At 28.5% G+C, this 18,881-nt stretch overlaps 1 protein-coding gene across 1 annotated transcript in view; it reads left to right on the top strand.

Annotated features, from left to right (window-relative positions):
- Positions 1 to 12,362, top strand: part of LOC101240402 (mucin-2) — a 28,511-nt gene extending 16,149 nt beyond the window's left edge. The window contains exons 6-13 of the mRNA XM_065795476.1: positions 4,352 to 4,473; positions 4,916 to 4,973; positions 6,050 to 6,097; positions 7,091 to 7,207; positions 8,082 to 8,195; positions 8,660 to 8,729; positions 10,698 to 10,867; positions 11,361 to 12,362. Of these exons, the coding sequence (XP_065651548.1) occupies positions 4,352 to 4,473; positions 4,916 to 4,973; positions 6,050 to 6,097; positions 7,091 to 7,207; positions 8,082 to 8,195; positions 8,660 to 8,729; positions 10,698 to 10,867; positions 11,361 to 12,079 (1,418 nt within the window). The 3' untranslated portion in view covers positions 12,080 to 12,362. The remainder of the gene's footprint in view (positions 1 to 4,351; positions 4,474 to 4,915; positions 4,974 to 6,049; positions 6,098 to 7,090; positions 7,208 to 8,081; positions 8,196 to 8,659; positions 8,730 to 10,697; positions 10,868 to 11,360) is intronic.
- The last annotated feature ends 6,519 nt before the right edge of the window (positions 12,363 to 18,881 follow it).

Here is an 18,881-nt window from a genome sequence, read left to right as displayed (position 1 = left end):
AAGGCCGCCTCGCGGAGAAACAAGTTGAGCGCGGTACTGCAAGGGACGTGGTGGGGATCAAACTTGGAACCTCTCGCTTAAGAAGCAAGCGCTTTACCACTACACCACTACCGCATCTATATATATATATAATATATATATATATATATATATATATATATATATATATATATATATATATATATATATTTTTTTTTTTTAAACATCTTCACTTCCAACAAGGCTGCAAGCAGCCACTAATTAAAGTTGGAAGTTACTGTAAGAGAAAAGATGAAGATTGTAGAGCAAGATAACGATTGACGGACGATTTAAAAGATTGCAAATTATATGAATCAGGAAAGCAAGATGAAGGAAGCGAATTCCAAAGAACTGATGTTCGAGGAAAAAAACTAGACGAATAAGCGTTTTTGGAGCACTTAGGAACAGTCACAGAAAAAGGATGACACTTAATTGAATGACGAGTAACACGAGAATGAATTTTAGTAAATGGCACAAGAGACGCTAGCTCTTTAGAGCAGTGCCCATTATAGTATTTGTAGAAAAGAGAAAGAGAAGCAACATTACGACGATGTGATAATGGTTGAAGGTTGGCTGCAAGAGCAGGTCCAACTATGTTTAAAATGCGTTTTTGCACCTTGTCTAAAAGAGAAAGGGCATCGCTAGAAGATCCGCCCCAGATATGGCAACAGTATTTCATACAAGGCCGGATTTGAGATTTACAGAGATAGAGAATAGAATTCGTAGTAAGAAAGTGACGAGCTCGATAAAGAGATGCAACCTTAGCAGATGCTAATTTTGCAAATGATTTGATATACGGTTTCCAAGAAAGATTGGAAGTAAGAGTTAATCCTAGATGATGAAGAGTTTATGACTCATGGAGTACATCACCCGTCATAAATATAGGAAGATCTAAATTATTGCCATAACGGTTGGCTGAAAAAAATTAAGTTTTATCTGTATTAAAGTTCACCAGCCACTGTGAGCCCCATGCTGTAGCAGAAGGTAGATCCTTTTCAAGCTCAAATGCCCGCTCCAAGCAATCAGAGAGTGTTGGTTTCTTATCACGACAAGAATAAATGGGAGTATCATCAGCAAACAATGCCATCTTAGATGTAAGAATATCTAGAATATCGCTGACATAAATTAAAAAGAATATAGGGCCAAGGATAGAACCTTGAGGAACCCCTGAAGTAACAGAATAAGAAGAAGAGCGTTGTCCATCGAGGACAACTTTTATGCTACGATTGGAAAGGAAGGATTAAATAATCTTAAAGATGTTGCCAGATACACCATAAGCAGAAAGCTTAGTGTGAAGAACAGCATGCCAAACTTTATCAAAAGCTTTTGAAATGTCAGGAGCGATGGCCTTAAACTCTCCACCTTTATCTAATGCATGATAAAACCTGTCAGTTATTACTGTTAGCAAATCAGCTGTAGAACGAGAAGATTGAAATCCATATTGGTGGTCAGAAAGTAAGTTATTAGATTCAAGATAAGAAATTAAGTGTTTGTTAATTAAAGATTCAAAAATCTTGCTTATGATAGGAAGAAGACTTATGGGACGGTAGTTAGACGGATCAGATCGCTCCCCAGAATTTTTGAAGATAGGGATAACAGATGCGGCTTTCCAGCAGGCTGGAAAACAAGACTCTGATAAGCACTTGTTGAATAGTTTTGAGAGTATAGACGACAGCTCCGGAGAACACTTCTGCAAGACAATAACAGGTATGTTGTCTGGGCCACAAGCTGTAGAAGAGTCTAGGCAGGAAATCACTTTAGATACAGATGCTGGAGTGATATGAATGTCAAGCAATGGATCAACCTGTTTGTTGGCAATATCAGTTTGAACGCAATTAGTGGAATCAAGAGATGATATTGATGAAAAGTTTTTAGCAAACAGTTCTGTTTTGTCTTTAGGTGAGGTGACAAAGTCTGAACCATACAAGAGTGGTGGAATTATAGATTTGCCCTTATTATTGATATTATTAAAGATTTTCCAGAAGTCATGAGAGCCTAATTTTTGAGATGAGATACGAGATTTCATGACCTGAGAATAGCGGGTTTTGGCGTTAGACAAAACCTTTTTACAGTTGTTTCAAGCAGTAATAAACAGACGTCTGTTTTCTGGAGAATTGTTTTGCTGATAAATATGGAAGTAACGGTTTCGATTGGCAATCGCAGCAGCACAGTGTGAAGAAAACCATGGAGGAGAGTGAGGCTTGACCAGGAATCGTCGAGAGGGAATAAAAGATTCCATGCCAGCCTGAATCCACGAAGTTATGGAAGAAGCACATTTGTCGACAGGAAGTTGAAAGATTTCTACCTAAGGGCCATCACGAAGAAAATCACGGAAAGAATCCCAGTCAGCTTTACTGTAGTTGTAAAAGGTTCGATAATAGGGGTATTCAGGTGATGAAGAAGAATGAGATATTAGTTTTAAAGAGATCAAACTGTGATCAGGAGCACCTAAGGGTGAATGTGGAGAAACTGAGCACTGACTAGGATCAGAAACAAGACATACGTCGAGTAGAGAAGGTAAATGATTAGGGTTGTCAGGAAAGCGAGTTGGAAAGTTGACTATTTGAGTTAGGGATAGAGAAAGGCAAAAGTTGTGGGCTTTAATGCCTGCAGAGTCACTGACACTAGAGCCAAGCCATTCAGAGTGGTGAGCATTAAAGTCACCGACAACAACTATATTAGCTGATGGATAAAGAGAGAGGGCTTGGTCAATATGATCAGAAATAACATCAAAAAGAGTGTCTTGAGATGAAGGAGAGCGATATAGAACAAAGAGAAAGGCAATAGAGCGAAGTGGTGCTAAACGAAAGCACATGAAAGAATAGTCTGTGGATTCAAACCTAGTTTCACGACAAACAGGTGAATTCTTACGAATGTAAATGCCTAGGCCAAGCATGTGACTATTGGAGTCTTTACGAATCAGAGGAAGATAACCATCAACACTAAGATCACAAGATGAGACAGCCGAACTCAAATTAGTCTCACAAAGAGCAAGTAGGTCTGGTGAACTTTGCAAGAGATAAGACTCAACAGAAGAAAAGTTACTTCGAAGACCACGAATATTAGTGAATGATAGATTTAAAGAACTTGGTGATGATGATGGTTTTTTGTGTTTTCTAGTTTTTGGTACTTTATTCATTTTTAAATTAGATTGAAGAACTTGACTCAAAGCATAGATAGTACTCAGAACACCGTTTAATAGCCCAAGCAATTGCCTCATTACTACTAATAAACCCTAAGCCGTAACAAAGGGCTTCAAATGTGGCCTCCGCAATGCACACCAAAAGTACAAACAGGGACACCATCCATGCGCAACATGGCACTGTTAGTACTTTGATATTTTTCGGCTGTTGATGGAATCAGCCTCTCTGAGAGCTACCACAGAGTTCGGAAACCTGACTACCAGCCGGCCTCAGAACCATAAAACTGAGTTTTAGAGCTGTACCCTCATAAGGAGATAATAGAATGAGTTGCCTAGTCATAAAAACAGAGACACAAGCAAAACCCATGCATTGAGTCAAGAAGTTCCAGCATTCAACATCCTAAACTGGAAACAATGTATTAAAAATACATCTGCACCAGCCTAATAGATGAAGAAGGGGTGCGAGGCTGGTCAACAGATAGAATCTGTTTACCCCTTAAGTCTTTGCCTAGGAGGCCTTCTACAAGACAGTAGCTGGGTGCATTTAACATCTGCCCAAGATGAGTATTTTTATCGAGACACCATCTCTATCTAGCCTTTACTCAACCAAGAGCCCCAAGGCAGGGGGTGTTTTAAATCGGAGTTGGCATCTCCTAGCCTTTGCCTAAAAAGGCGTATCCTACAAGGCAGCAGGACATGAAGCAGATTGTACTGGGTTACATGTTACCAGTAGCAGGATAACCTGATCTGACAATATATAAATATAAATTAGTAGAAAATGACTTAGCAAAATTTTTTTTCAATTAACACTGTGTTTTATCAATAAAGACTCGTCAAAAATGAATGATCAAATTAATAAAACTTCAATTTATACCAAAAATTAAATTACAGGAAGTCGCAAATGTCTTAACTACTGTAAGTTTTCACACATTTGTGAAATTTGCTGACACTATTATAAAATATAATAATATAAATATAAATATTACATAATAATTAATGATATGAAAGTATAAATAATACTATTATAAAAATTCCACAAATGTGTGAAACTTTATTATAATGGTTTCTGTCGAACCTATTTGTAAGTAAATAGCTAGTTAACAAATTTTTTTTGTAATTTTTTAGTTTGGTAACATACATTACATGTTAAAGCCTACAAACATTGAAAATTTTTAATTATTATTATTTTAGATTTTGGTTTGTTTGATACTCAACAACGTTTTAGCGTAGAAATTCCCTCATCCTCGTATAAATGGGACATGATTAACATAATATATGATCTCACAAATTCTGAAATGAATTCAGGCTTTACTGTAAGTAATATATCTTTTTTTTTTTATTTTTTTAATCCTTAAAATCAAAGCTTTAATCATTTACAACCCATTATAATCCAACAATTGTAAACAATTCTCTGCATGCATAAAACAAATATATATATATGTGTATATATATATATATATATATATATATATATATATATATATATATATATATATATATATATATATATATATATATATATACATAAATTCACATTTATATATTATACATATACTTGTTAATTATATATAATATATAGTGCATATGTAAAAATTAATGTATAACTGTATAATTTATATATTAGTGTATATATATATATATATATATATATATATATACACACATTCATACATATATACATACATACATACATACATACATGCATATATACATACATAAATACACACACATATATATAATATCCGTTGTTTTTAGTTTGCTCTTCATACAAAAAATGTGTTTACAAGATTTGATGATATCTGTATTTATCAAAGTAAGTAATTTCTTTTAGTAATCATCATAATTAATAATAAATTATTTATTATATAATAAATCATTTTTTATAACATTTATACAACATTATACAATTAATAATAAAAAAAAAATAACTTTGTATTGAAAACTAGTTAAATCTGGCGCAAATTATAACAATTATTTATAATAAAAATTATAGCAAATATTTATGATAAAAATTATAACAAATACTTAAAAATATTACCATACTTAAAAATATTACCAATTATAACAAATACTTAAAAATATTAACAAATACTTAAAAATATTACCATGGTGAGTAGAACAGAGTTTATAATTTTTTTCAACAATTAGTATAATTTTGCCTGTAAAAATATAAATTCATTCTTTTAATTAAACCTTTTTTTTTTTTTTTTTTTTGAACAATTTTTTTAAGCTTTTCTTAAAACCTCATTTTTAAGTGTTTAATAAATAACCAAATTAAAAAAGAATTACTTTAAATATTAAATCTTAAATATCAAAATATGAAGTGTTCTGCTATCTTGAAACAAAAAGATTAAATAAAGCCAAAAATTGGTTTAAAAAGCATGACTATATAAAAATTCATTATAGTACAAATCCTTTAGGTTACCTAATCAGATAAAAAAAGATAATCAGTTTTTATATTTTGCCATATTATTATATAAAATCTTTATATAATATATCATTATATAAAATTTAAAATATATTTCTGCTTTATCTCAGTTTTATGTTTTCAAGTAGTATTTTTTATTTATTATACCTATGTTTACAATACCATTCATTTACTTTTTTTGTTTTTGTTTTTTTGTTATTCACCTCCTTCGGTCGAGAATGCCACTACAGATGAGGAGGCTACTTAATAGTGGTTATAACCCTCTCTCAAATCTATAACTCTGAAACATGAACCTTGAAGAACAAGGCTGCTGTGCGGAGAAACAAGTTGAGCGCGGTAGTACTAAAACTTAAACTTAATAAATTAAGTTTAAGTTTTATTCAAAAGATTATCTTATCAAAGCACAAATTGTTTGTTCACAAGATAAAATATTAAATATTAAACTCATTTTTTATTTTTAGTTTGTAAAGAAAATTATAATTTCAATGCTGTTTCAAACCAATGTGAAGGTAAATTAAATTTTTAAAGAAAAAAAAATTTACATACAAAATGTTTATTCTAGTAAATGGCCATAAAAATATGGGCATTAAACATCTACAAAGGTGATTCAAAAGAAGTATTAATATGAATTATCTATTGTAGAAAGTTTAAAGGTGATTCAAAAGAAGTGTTAATATGAATTATCTATTATAGAAAGTTTAAAATAATTTTAATTTGATTTTACTTTTTATTCATTAAATCCTAATTTAATTATTCATTAAAGATAAAAATCATTTTATTAAACTAGTAAATGTTTGATTTTTTTTTACCAAAAATATTTCTTTCACATAAAAATTATAAATTTTACTCTAAAGATTTTAACTTTTTTGATTTTATATAAAAAACTTTCATACAATTATACGTTTATGTTTCAAATTGATTATAAACATAAAATTTAAAGTAAATTAAAAAAACAAAACCTGTTAAAATATATATATATATATATATATATATATATATATATATATATTTAATTTTTGTCAATTTTTATTCAATCAGCATTCTTACTAATATAAATCATCCAATCAGCTTTCTTACTATTATAAGCAAGGTCTTTATTTTAATGCTTTGTGTCTAGTGCTTAATTGTAATATAATATTTAATTGTAATATTATATTTGATTGTAATATTAAATTTAAGTACTAAGAATTCCTTATTATAATAAAAACACAAAACACCTTAGTGTTTCACCTAGTTTTTTCTGTGAGCTTCAGTGCTTTAAGAATCTCTTATGTATTCATATTTTCCTGATTCATATAGTTTTTATGTTGCTTTGTTGTATTTCTTCTAAGTTTTAAACTTTCTTTTGTAATTCCACAGTTAAAAAGTGGTTGCCTTCAACTTTTGTAGAATGTTAATTTGTTTTAAATACAAAAATCTTTTAAATTTACTTACAATTGTAAATACTTAAAAAATATAAAATATTGTTAATTGATATTTTTTTTTCTAATTTTTATTTAAAGAAAATGGTTGCTTGACTAAGAATTGCCAATATTCCTGTAATATGAAGTCTGGCAAACCAAAATGTTCATGTCCAACTGGATATAAGTTGAGTTCAGATAACATATCATGCTTCCAAGGTATTAGTTTTATGTTGTACTTTTTTAAATATAGTTTAATTTTCATTTTACGAAAATTTATTGTAAATTTTTACTATTAAAAAATTTAACTGTTAAAATTTTAAAGTTACATTATTATATACTTATACCATTGTTTGATTACTATCAAGAGAATATTCTATAGTAGAATTTCAGTGGACATATATTTGTCATTTTAAGTGGTCCACTGCAGTTTTGCTTATTGGTTACTTAGTGGACAATTAGTGGAAACCACTATTTTATCACACAAATTTATCTGCTGACTACTTATCGCGGATGCCACTAATCGTCCATTTAGTAATTAGTAATTAGTCATGGATGCCACTAATTGTCCATTGAATAATTATAATGTAACTTTTATATAAAAAATATATTTTATGTATAAATATATTCTAAAATAGAAATATATATCCTATAAGTATAACCAACCAAAAAAATTATTCCAATGAATTTAAGTATCTAAAAAATGTCAAGTATTTCTACTTATGTGTAACCAATAAGCAAATCCCAATGAATTGCTCAAAATACCTATAAAAGTCCACTGTAAATCCACTACAAAAATGTTTGCTGGGTATTTTATACTTGCATCATTATATACTTTTATTGTTGCATAATTGCATAATGTAGTTACATCATCAGTATAATAACATAATGTAGTTACATCGCATGAACATACATGTAAATCATCAACTAGATTACATATGTTTGCATCATTTGCATCATTTTAATGTCATACTCTTAAATCTTACATTTAATCACATCACTAATCTCATAATCATCACTAATTTCATATATAATACTAATAATAATATTGAAATTAATAATAAAATTTTATTAATTATTTTCAATTTTAAAGATCTATGTCTATCAAAATATTGTGAATATCAATGCAGTGTGGTGTCAGGTATTGCAACATGTTCATGCCCAGCTGGATTCATTTTACATACTGATAAAATAAGTTGTTTACAAGGTATGAATTTTCAATATTACATATTATTAATTTAAGGTTATATGATATGACCTAATCACAACTTGTTAGTCACTAGTCCTAAATTGACACTAGAGTTGAAAAAAAAAACATTTGGTTAAGTTTATTTTAATAATTTATCATTTGGTGATGCAAAAGCAAACAATTAAATACAACAAAAAGCAGTTAAATGCAACAATATTTAAATTTCTGTAATTTATAGTTTTAACAGGCTGTAATTATAAATTACAGCCTGTTGAAATGTTTGTTTTCATTCTTTAGTTATGAAATATCAGTAGTTAATATGTAACTGTTTATCTATTTTTTAAACATACTTTGACTTTGGCATTTGCTTTTTTTTACATTTTTTATCTATTTGAGATTTTTTTGTTTATTTAAGATTTCTATTTATAATTTTATAACATTTTTTTATAAATAAAAAAATTCCAATACCTTTCCTTCAATAGTTCCGACAGCAGTATCATCAACATCTTTTACAATAATCATTCCAGAATTTTCTATCAAAAAAGTAATTGTGTAAGTTGGTTTTTTTTGGTATTTTTTTGTTTGATTATTTTCTGGTTCTTTTTTGATTTACTTTTTTTAAATTATTTTTATTTATCAAACTTTTTACTGTATTAATAAAGCAAGCTAGCTATTCATTGAAAAAACTTTTTAGTCAATGTTGTTTTTTTTAAAAACAACATTGACTAAAAAGTTTTTCTTCAATTAATTTTATGACTTCAATAAATTATTTTTATGATTTTTTACTTAAGCATGCTGAAATCATAAATAAAAAACATCAAAATAAAAATAAGTTAAAATAATTTTTTTCAAATAAAATTTGCCAAGTAGTCGAATATCTTTATTTAAATCTCCAAAAATTAAATTTCAAAAATGTTTCAATTGCTTAGTGATGAGTTTTGAAATTAATTGGCTAATAGCTTTTATAATTTTTTTTTAACTAAAAATTTATTTAAAAAAATTAGTTGCGCAATGTTTCAGTTTTAACATTAAATGTATAAAAATATCATTCTGTATTGAAATAATACCTGACTGAAATTGCCTATTTGTCCTTGGCAAAATGAGTTTGTAAAGAATTATATCTTAAACCAAATTTAATTTCTTTTACTATATCTAAACAATCTTACTATAGATTATCTAATTCCAAAATAGTTTTCAAGATTGATAAAAAGTATGAGAAAATATTGAGAATTTTCCTTTAGAATTTTATCATAGTTGCATAGATTATTTTTATCATAAATGCGTAGATGTTTTTATATAATACATTTTTTTTAACACTTTACTTTAACAATATATAATTGATTGATTCAATATTTAATGATTACATTTATGTAACATAACCTATTGCATAAGTATTTGCAAAGTTAATTTGTCACCATTGTCTGAATCAAATGATAATAATATTTATTGCATAGTTATGTTCTTGTAACCTATTTTGCATATACTTGCATCATTATTTAATTAGTCATCATTGATTGAATCAAATGACAACTATCTATTTTTCAATAACTTTTAAAAGGTATGACAATGATAGTTTCGCTTAATTTTCTAATATTGACAATGCTAATTCTTTTTTAGATATTTTAAATTCACAAGATACAGCCATTCAGTATACTATTAAAAACCAAAATTCTCAAAATTAACTAAATTTTCTAGATGTTTGCATTTCCACCAATCAGCTAATTATAAATGCAAATTATCAATATATCCTAAGCAAGCAATAACTAATGTTTTAATTAAACCACATTCTTCAATTTCAATAAATATAGCAACTTTTAAAAGTATTTTTAAAAGTTTCTTTCAAAAGCATGTAAAATATGTTCAGAATAGAATATTCAGAATAAAGTTGAGTTTCTCGTTAATGTGTTTTCTTAAAAGTGGACACTCATACAAACAATTTTCAGATATCACTAAAAATCACATAAAAATATATAAAACCTACAAATAGACCCTGGAAAATATATTATGCTGCCGTGGATACAGAAACGAAGCATTATACTTAAAAGAAGTATAAAAATTGTTTGTGTAAAAATGTAAAAACTGGGACGCATCAGATATAGTTGATCAAATGCACCATTGTAGTGGTACAATCAACTTGACCAAAAAGATTCACAAAGCAATTGAGTATATACATATATATATATATATACATATATATATATATATACATATATATATATATATATATATATATATATATATATATATATATATATATATATATATATATATATATATATATATACATATATATATATATATATATATATATATATATATATATATATATATATATATATATATATATATATATATATATATATATATATATATATATATATATATATATATATATATATATATATATATATATATATATATATATATGTATATACCAGTTATAATATAATGAATTTACTAACAAATAATACAACTTTAAAAGTCATTAATTCAAATTATAATTTTTAATGGGTTTTTTAGAGCTTACTACATCATCTTGGTAAAATTATCATCACCTGCTCTTCCAACAAGAACTTCAACTTCATACACATGGGCTGAAATCTTCAATCATAAAGATAATATGTACATAGTAGGAGTGCTTGATGCACGCAAAAAAATCAAGAGTTTTATTGTTGGAGAAGGATCAATTTGTAATTTTTTTTGATTTTTTGCTATTATATGTGCAGAGTATATTTAGGTTTTATTTCTATACTGTGCGCCAAATATGTATCCTTGTGGACACAAGACGTGTTTGAGATGTCTAAAACACATATTAAAATGTATTAATATCAGACTTTATTTTTGCTTATTTAAGTGTTTAATTCTATGAATTGTGAAAGAGAAGCTGTGAAAATTGTGATATTTTTTTTTTTTAGTTTTTAAGGAAATACAGGTGTACGTTATGCTTAAATTTTTAGTTTTAATTCTAAATACTTCCTATAATTTGTTATTAGACAATTGTGTCTATTGTTTCTATTCGTGTCATGTCTATCATTTTACATTAAGAACAAAATTACAAAGTTAATTAAAACAATTTTTAAAGTTTAAGTAGTTTAAGTTTTACAAATAAATTTAATTATAAATTATAATATAAATTTTCTTCTTTATTCTTGATTATAATGTTAAATGCTCTTTTTATTTTAGCTAATCCGGCGCTTCAAACAGGAGCTGCCTACACTACATTTGTTAGAGGTATAGCTATAGATAACAGCACATTAACATCCTCATATAGTTCAATTGTGGTTACTAAACATCTTACAACTAAATTTCCTGCCACGACACAAGCACCAGCTACTACAAAACAATCTTCTACCACAACTCAACCACCAGCTACTAGAAAACAATCTCCTACCACCACACAAGCACCAGCTTCTCAAAAACAATCTCCTACCACCACTCAACCACCAGCTACTACAAAACAATCTTCTACTAGTGCAAAACAATCTCCTACCACCACACAATCACCAGCCACTACAAAACAATCTACTAGTATAAAACAATCTTCTACAACCACACAAGCACCAGCTACTACAAAAAAATCGTCTACTAGTACAAAACAATCTCCTACCACCACGCAAGCACCAGCTACTACAAAACAATCTTCTACTAGTACAAAAAAATATCCTACTTCTACACAACCACCAGCTACTACAAAACAATCTTCTACTAGTACAAAAAAATATCCTACTTCTACTCAACCACCAGCTACTACAAAACAATCTCCTACCACCACACAACCACCAGTTTCTACAAAAAAATCTCCTACTACTACAAAAAAGTCTCCTACTAGTACAAAAAAATCTCCTACTAATACAAAAGAGTCTCCTAATAGTACAAAACAATCTTTAACTACTAAAATCTAACCGTCAACTAAAAAATAGCATAATCGTCTTGCTCGTAATAAACAGCTTACCAGTTGATCTGTTAAGTTGCTGTAATCAGTTGATCTGCTAAATTATTGTATTTTGTAATCAATAGGTTCAAAATTATTTGTTAAATTGATAATAGTTAATTTTTATATATTTTTGACAAAAACTTTATATCGTTATTTGATATAACATTATTTGATTTATTGTTTGTTAAATATTTTTTACTTAATTGTTCAGTTTTAATTTATTTGAAAATAAATTTTATTATTAGAAATAACGTATTTTTCTCATTGTTTATTTTACCAGACCAAAATTAGGTTACTTGCTACTAAATATTATGACTGTATTTTGATTTTTGTGTTTAGTGGTTTATGAATATGGAAATAATAATGTAATACTCATTATTAGGATGTTTCATGATATGTCTCTAATACTAGACTCCTTATTTTGACATATTTAAAACCATTTTGATTCAAAATAAATAGGCTATCTATATTGGCTAAATATAATATCTTTAAACATTGAAAAAACAAAATGGATAGTTTTCTATCCAAACTTTAAAAAACAGATACTGCCTGTAAATATGCCTGATCTCTTAATCGACAATGTCATTCTAAAAAGCGAAAAAATAACAAAATATTTAGGAGTTTATATTAAAGAAAATCTTCAATAAAAAATATTAACTCCTTTAATGGAGATCACACATCAATAATATTTCTTATAAGGTTGCAAAAAGTAATGAAATTCTATACAAATCTAGAGGTATTTTAAACAAAAACCAATTAGTGGTTTTTGTTTAAAATACCTCTAGGCAACTAAGTAATTGCGGATTTCACTCATAGATGACTTTAGTTGAATTTTTAGGTTTGCTGACGTAATCGAATTATCAAACACATTTTGTTATTTGATAGTTGGTACTTCAACTGTCAATCAGTAAAAAAATCTTTTTGATCGGTTGTTTAGTTTTCGTTTGGCGTCTGTTGAAAAATGGAAAATCAAAACAAACATTTACGTCATATTTTACTTTTTTATTTCCGGAAAGGAAAAAACCATCTCAAGCTCATAAAAATATATATACATCTTTAGCAGCATAAGAAGACCTGCTAAGTAGAACTTTAAATTATTGAGAATTATAAATAAATGAAAAAATCAAACAAAAACTGTAGGCTTCAATTTTAAAGGGGAGGACGATAAATTTGTCCCGATTCCCTAAAAACTATTTCCTAAAATTTTGAAGTAGGGGCATTCCACGTCAAGTGGAACCACTTTTTGGTCAAATTCAACATCACCGACTCGGATTTCGATGAAAATTGGGTCACATGTTGGGCATATGGACAGAAGAAAAACATGTAAATTTTTTTGACTTAGGTCAATTATTTTCTGAGATATGACCTTTCAAAGTTTTGACCTTTTCACTTGACCTTGGTTATTTAAAACGTCATAACTTTTTTGCTATTATACTTAGGAAGTTGATTTTGGTGGCAAACAGAAGCTCTTGCATAGACGAACAACTTTGTGTCTATACAAAAAGTGATAAGTTCAATAAAAAAAAGTTATTGGTCATTTGACCTTTGACCCTGGTCGATGGCAAAGGTCAAAAGTCATAATTTTTTTTTTTACAGATTTCTTTTTTTATTGTGGATGTCCCATGAAAAAATCTTTTTGGGATTCCCATAAACAGCTTTGGGAATAATATTAAAGTATAAGTAGGTTCTAAAAATTTAACATTTGTCGGCCTTACAAAGGCGGTATTTTGAGGTCATTTTCTGTAAATAGCCTATTGTAAATATATATTATTAACTATTTCCTTTTTTTTCTTTTTTTTTCTAGGTTGTAATTTAATTACTAGTACTATAAATACATACTAAGTCAGTATTAAATTGTATGAGGCTTAAAGCTATATATATTTATATTAAAACAATCAATTCATTTCCATTGAATTAGTCATCAAAAGACAACTTAGGAATTAGTTTTTAGCAACTTTCAAATTAAATTTAGATTAAAAATGGCATTTCAAGCACAATTAAAAGAGTTAAAGAAGAGACAACACTACTATTATGATCCTTTCCAAAACCATAAGAAAAAACAATATAAAACCTTGAGGGTAACTACTAGTCGACAAGTAGCTATGTATCCCTCAAAACTTATGGCTGGAGCAAAATTATGTGATACTTGTCGAAAGAGGATCACTGGCTTACCTTCCAAAATAGGATTATGTGATGATAAAAATTCTGCAAATTGTAAAACAGAGTCAGATTCTCAAGGCAGTTCCAGATCTCAAGATATTTGTAGTGACAAGGAAGATGAAAATTATCAGTGCCAGGAAGTAGAAATTTCTATTTTTAATAAATCCTTGTCGTTATTGGGTGAGCCACCCTTGGATAAACGTAAGTTACAAGCTGTTAAAAGTTATATTCCAGAGAAAAAGAAAAAGCTTAAAAAACTTGTAAAAAGGAAGTTAGACCTTTTATCTACTAATTCAGATGCTATTGATACTTTAGAGGATGATGAATACGAAGCAACTAAAAAAAAAGTTTCCAACACATGTGCTGATGACATTGTTAAAGTGCTTCAGGATAAGTATAAATCAACACAAAGTAAGAGTGAAAAGATCATGATTTTGACAATATTTGTTGCTCAATTGCTCAGTAATCGAAAAGTGATGAGAGAATTTAATTGTTTGCATCGACTTGTATCTCAAGCAAAAGAAGTTTTAATAACCAAAGGTGTTTTATCAACCCCTAACCCAAAAAAAGGGAAATCACTTCCTGTACATGTGAAAGATATGGTAAAAGAGTTTTATTACTCTGACACTGTTAGCCGTATAATGCCTGGAAAAAAAGATTTTCTATCTGTTATGGAAAATGGGGAAAGGAAACATATTCAGAAAAGATTAGTTTTAAGTAATTTGAAGGAATTTTATCAACTATTTTCAGAAAAGTATCCAAATATCAGAATTGGGTTTTCGAAGATTGCAGAGCTACGTCCAAAAGAATTTGTTTTTGCAGGAGCAAGTGGTACTCACTGTGTGTGTATGTACCATTCATCAAAATGTTAAACTCGTGATAGTCGGATCACATATGGATGATTTACAACTAGAAGATGAACTAGAAACCCCTATTAAGAACTACAAACATGCTTTGGCAAAAATGAAATGCAATCCTTCCTTGCCAGCATGTCCTCTAGGCGAGTGTAAAAATTGCCCCTGGAGTTGCTATGCTAAAGGAACGGCTGTTGCAATGCTTTGAAATTAAAGGAGTTGAAGAAATTGAGTATAAACAGTGGACTACAACAAATAGGTCCCAGCTTCAAACCTTTATACAGTCAACTGATGAATTTATTGAAAGATTTTTAGGGAGTTTGAAAACACTTACTAGGCATGATTTTATTGCTCAAGAGCAGGCAAAATATTTAGACTGGAAGAAAAACAATTTATCAGATGGAGAATTTCTGGTTATCGGTGATTTTTCAGAAAATTATGCATTTATTATACAAGATGCAGCACAGGGATATCATTGGACAAATAATCAAGCAACTTTACATCCTTTTGTTTTTTATTATAAATATGAAGGAAATTTATTTCATGGAAGTTATGTGCTGCTTTTGGAATGTAATACTCATGACACAATTGCAGTTCATCTTTTTCAGCGTAAACTAATTAATTTTTTAAAAGTGAAATTTGAGGTATTAAAAATAACATATTTTAGTGATAACTGTGCAGCACAATACAAAAACTGCAAGAACTTCATAAATCTGTGCTATCACAAAGAGGATTATGGTATTTCAGCCGAATGGCATTTCTTTGCCACAACTCATGGTAAGGGCCATTGTGATGGAGTTGGAGGAACTTTTAAACGTGAAGCGGCAAAAGCAAGCTTACAACGTCCATACCATGACTAAATAATGACCACCTATCAATTAAATACTTTTGCTAAAGAAAATATCCATGGCATTTCCTTTGAATACCTCACTGCAAATGATTGGCAAATTAAATCCACAATATTAAAGGAAAGATTTTCGAATGCTAAAACGATTCAGGTACCCAAAAACTTCATTGCTTTAAACCATTATCCACGAATGAACTTCAAGTACAAGATTATAGTTCCAGTTCTGTGTCTAGAATTGAAAAAACTACGCCACAGAATGTTAGCCAGCTTAACTTCAGTTCAATTACTGGTTACATGGTTGTAGAGTATGATAAACATTGGTGGATAGGTTGTGTGTTGGAAAGCAATCCCGAAAAAAGAGAAGTAACCATTAACTTTCTTCACCCTCATGGTCCAAGTCAACTTTTCTCCTTTAGAGATCCTCCAGATATTTTTACCGTTGATTTGAATGACCTTTTGCTAGCAGTCAAACCCAAAACTACAACTGGTTGGTCATACTTCATTACTTCTAAAGAGTCTGAAGGAGCAACCAAAGCACTTAACTTGCATCATCGTTAACTATTATAGCTTTTTTAATTTATTATTAGCAAATATGTATTCAATGGTAATGGTGTAAATATTATACTGCATTCAGTACTGTACTGCCATGTAGCTAAAACTGCTAAATAAAGCATTTTTGTTACTTTTCAACTATATATATATATATATATATATATATATATATATATATATATATATATATATATATATATATATATATATATATATATATATATATATATATATATATATATATATATATGTATATATATATATATATATATATATATATATATATATATATATATATATATATATATATATATATATATATATATATATATATATATATATATATATATGGGCCAAGTATCACCAAATCATAATATATTGGTATATGGTAGCTATTATATAACCTAGGGCCTACACTCAATAAATTACCTTAAAATACTGTATAATTTTAAGGTATTTAAATATTAAAGTTTTAGAACCTACTTATACTTTAATATTATTCCCAAAGCTGTTTATGGGAATCCCAAAAAGATTTTTTCATGGGACATCCACAATAAAAAAAGCAATCTGTAAAAAAAAAAATTATGACTTTTGACCTTTGCCATCGACCAGGGTCAAAGGTCAAATGACCAAATGACCAATAACTTTTTTTTATTGAACTTATCACTTTTTTGTATAGACACAAAGTTGTTCGTCTATGCAAGAGCTTCTGTTTGCCACCAAAATCAACTTCCTAAGTATAATAGCAAAAAAGTTATGACGTTTTAAATAACCAAGGTCAAGTGAAAAGGTCAAAACTTTGAAAGGTCATATCTCAGAAAATAATTGACCTAAGTCAAAAAAATTTACATGTTTTTCTTCTGTCCATATGCCCAACATGTGACCCAATTTTCATCGAAATCCGAGTCGGTGATGTCAGATGGGTGGTTCCACTTGACGTGGAATGTCCCAGTAATCAAATTTTAGTCCACTGTATCATGGTATGTAAAAAATTATGGTACGTTACATGAACGTTACTTGAACGTTGCATTTACGTTCCTGAAAGTGAGAAACCCGATGATTTTTTTCTGAAAGCGCAAAATCTTTTATAAAAAAGACAAAAAAATTATGCAGTAATAGTAATTTATGAACTTAAGTATTTTTAAAGCATTAAAATAATTGAGGAAACTTATTAAATTTTATTGTTTTATAAAAAAAAAACTCAAACACGCAAACTTAAAGGACATTTTTCCAATTCAGTATATTTTTAATACTTATTTTTTTTTTACTGTTTTATTATTTAATTCTATTTGTTTTAATTAATTTTTTTTATTTTTTTATTTATCAACTGACTTAAATAGGTAGGACATACAGGGATTGCCGTTACATCGACTGAGGGTTTTGTTTTGGCAGACAATTTATGAATTAAAAAAGTACATCTTTTTTCAAGTTTTTAAACATTTTCTGGCCTTCTTTATCAAAGTTTTTTTGCAAAAAAATTATCTTGACATGTTAAACAGTAAACTGTTCTGTTGTTAATTAAAAAACTTAACTGCAATTACTACGCGCTTGTCCAACTTACTGATCTCTCCTACCTCTCCTACCTCTCCTATCTCTCCTACCTATCCTACCGCTCCTACCTATTTGCTTTTACTAGCCTTTTTAAAAAAGCATGTTTGTTTCTTATAAGAATTATATGTTTATAACGAAAAAGCCATTAAACTTTTGTATTTATTACTATGGAGAGTAAAGCACTATGAGTAAATTTAAAATGGTTGACTATTTATTAAACACAGAAACTAAGATTTTTATAAATAAATTATGTAAAAACGTATTTTTTTTTTTCGAAGTTTTTCAAGTTTGAAAAGACATTAATTTTGTAAAAATATACATACAAAATAGATGTATCAGAATTTGTTTGAAACTGAAAATTTATCTACAAAACAATCTACCTAGTGTATTGCTTAGCAGTTCCAACGTACTAAGATTGAAAATCTGGGTTTTCAATTTGTTTTTTGTCTAAAAATGAAGCCCACGACTTATTAGTGCGCAAAAAAGCAAAACCGATCGTAACCAATAAGAAGAATCCAAAATTTCATCGCACTCTTCTGTTATATTATCTATTCTGCCATAGTTTGACAAAAAATCATAAAGTTGAATTGCATTAGGATATACCTTGATATCTGCATAGGATTTGTTAGCACCACCTAACGATATATTACAGTATTGCCAATTTGGTGTATCAACGTAGGTTGTCCAGGAGAAGTGGTGTTCTCAGTAAAATTTTCAGATACGTAAACATAAAGAGAGGCCAAGCCATTTTCATACATGCTGTTACAGACGTTTCTGTCAAATTGAAAATAGGTTTTGACAGCATT

Source organism: Hydra vulgaris, chromosome 04 (assembly GCF_038396675.1).
Source record: "Hydra vulgaris chromosome 04, alternate assembly HydraT2T_AEP".
Classification (NCBI taxonomy): Eukaryota; Metazoa; Cnidaria; class Hydrozoa; order Anthoathecata; family Hydridae; genus Hydra; species Hydra vulgaris.
The sequence above is the reverse complement of the archived record's forward strand: the minus strand, read 5'-3'. Positions and strand labels throughout refer to the sequence as shown.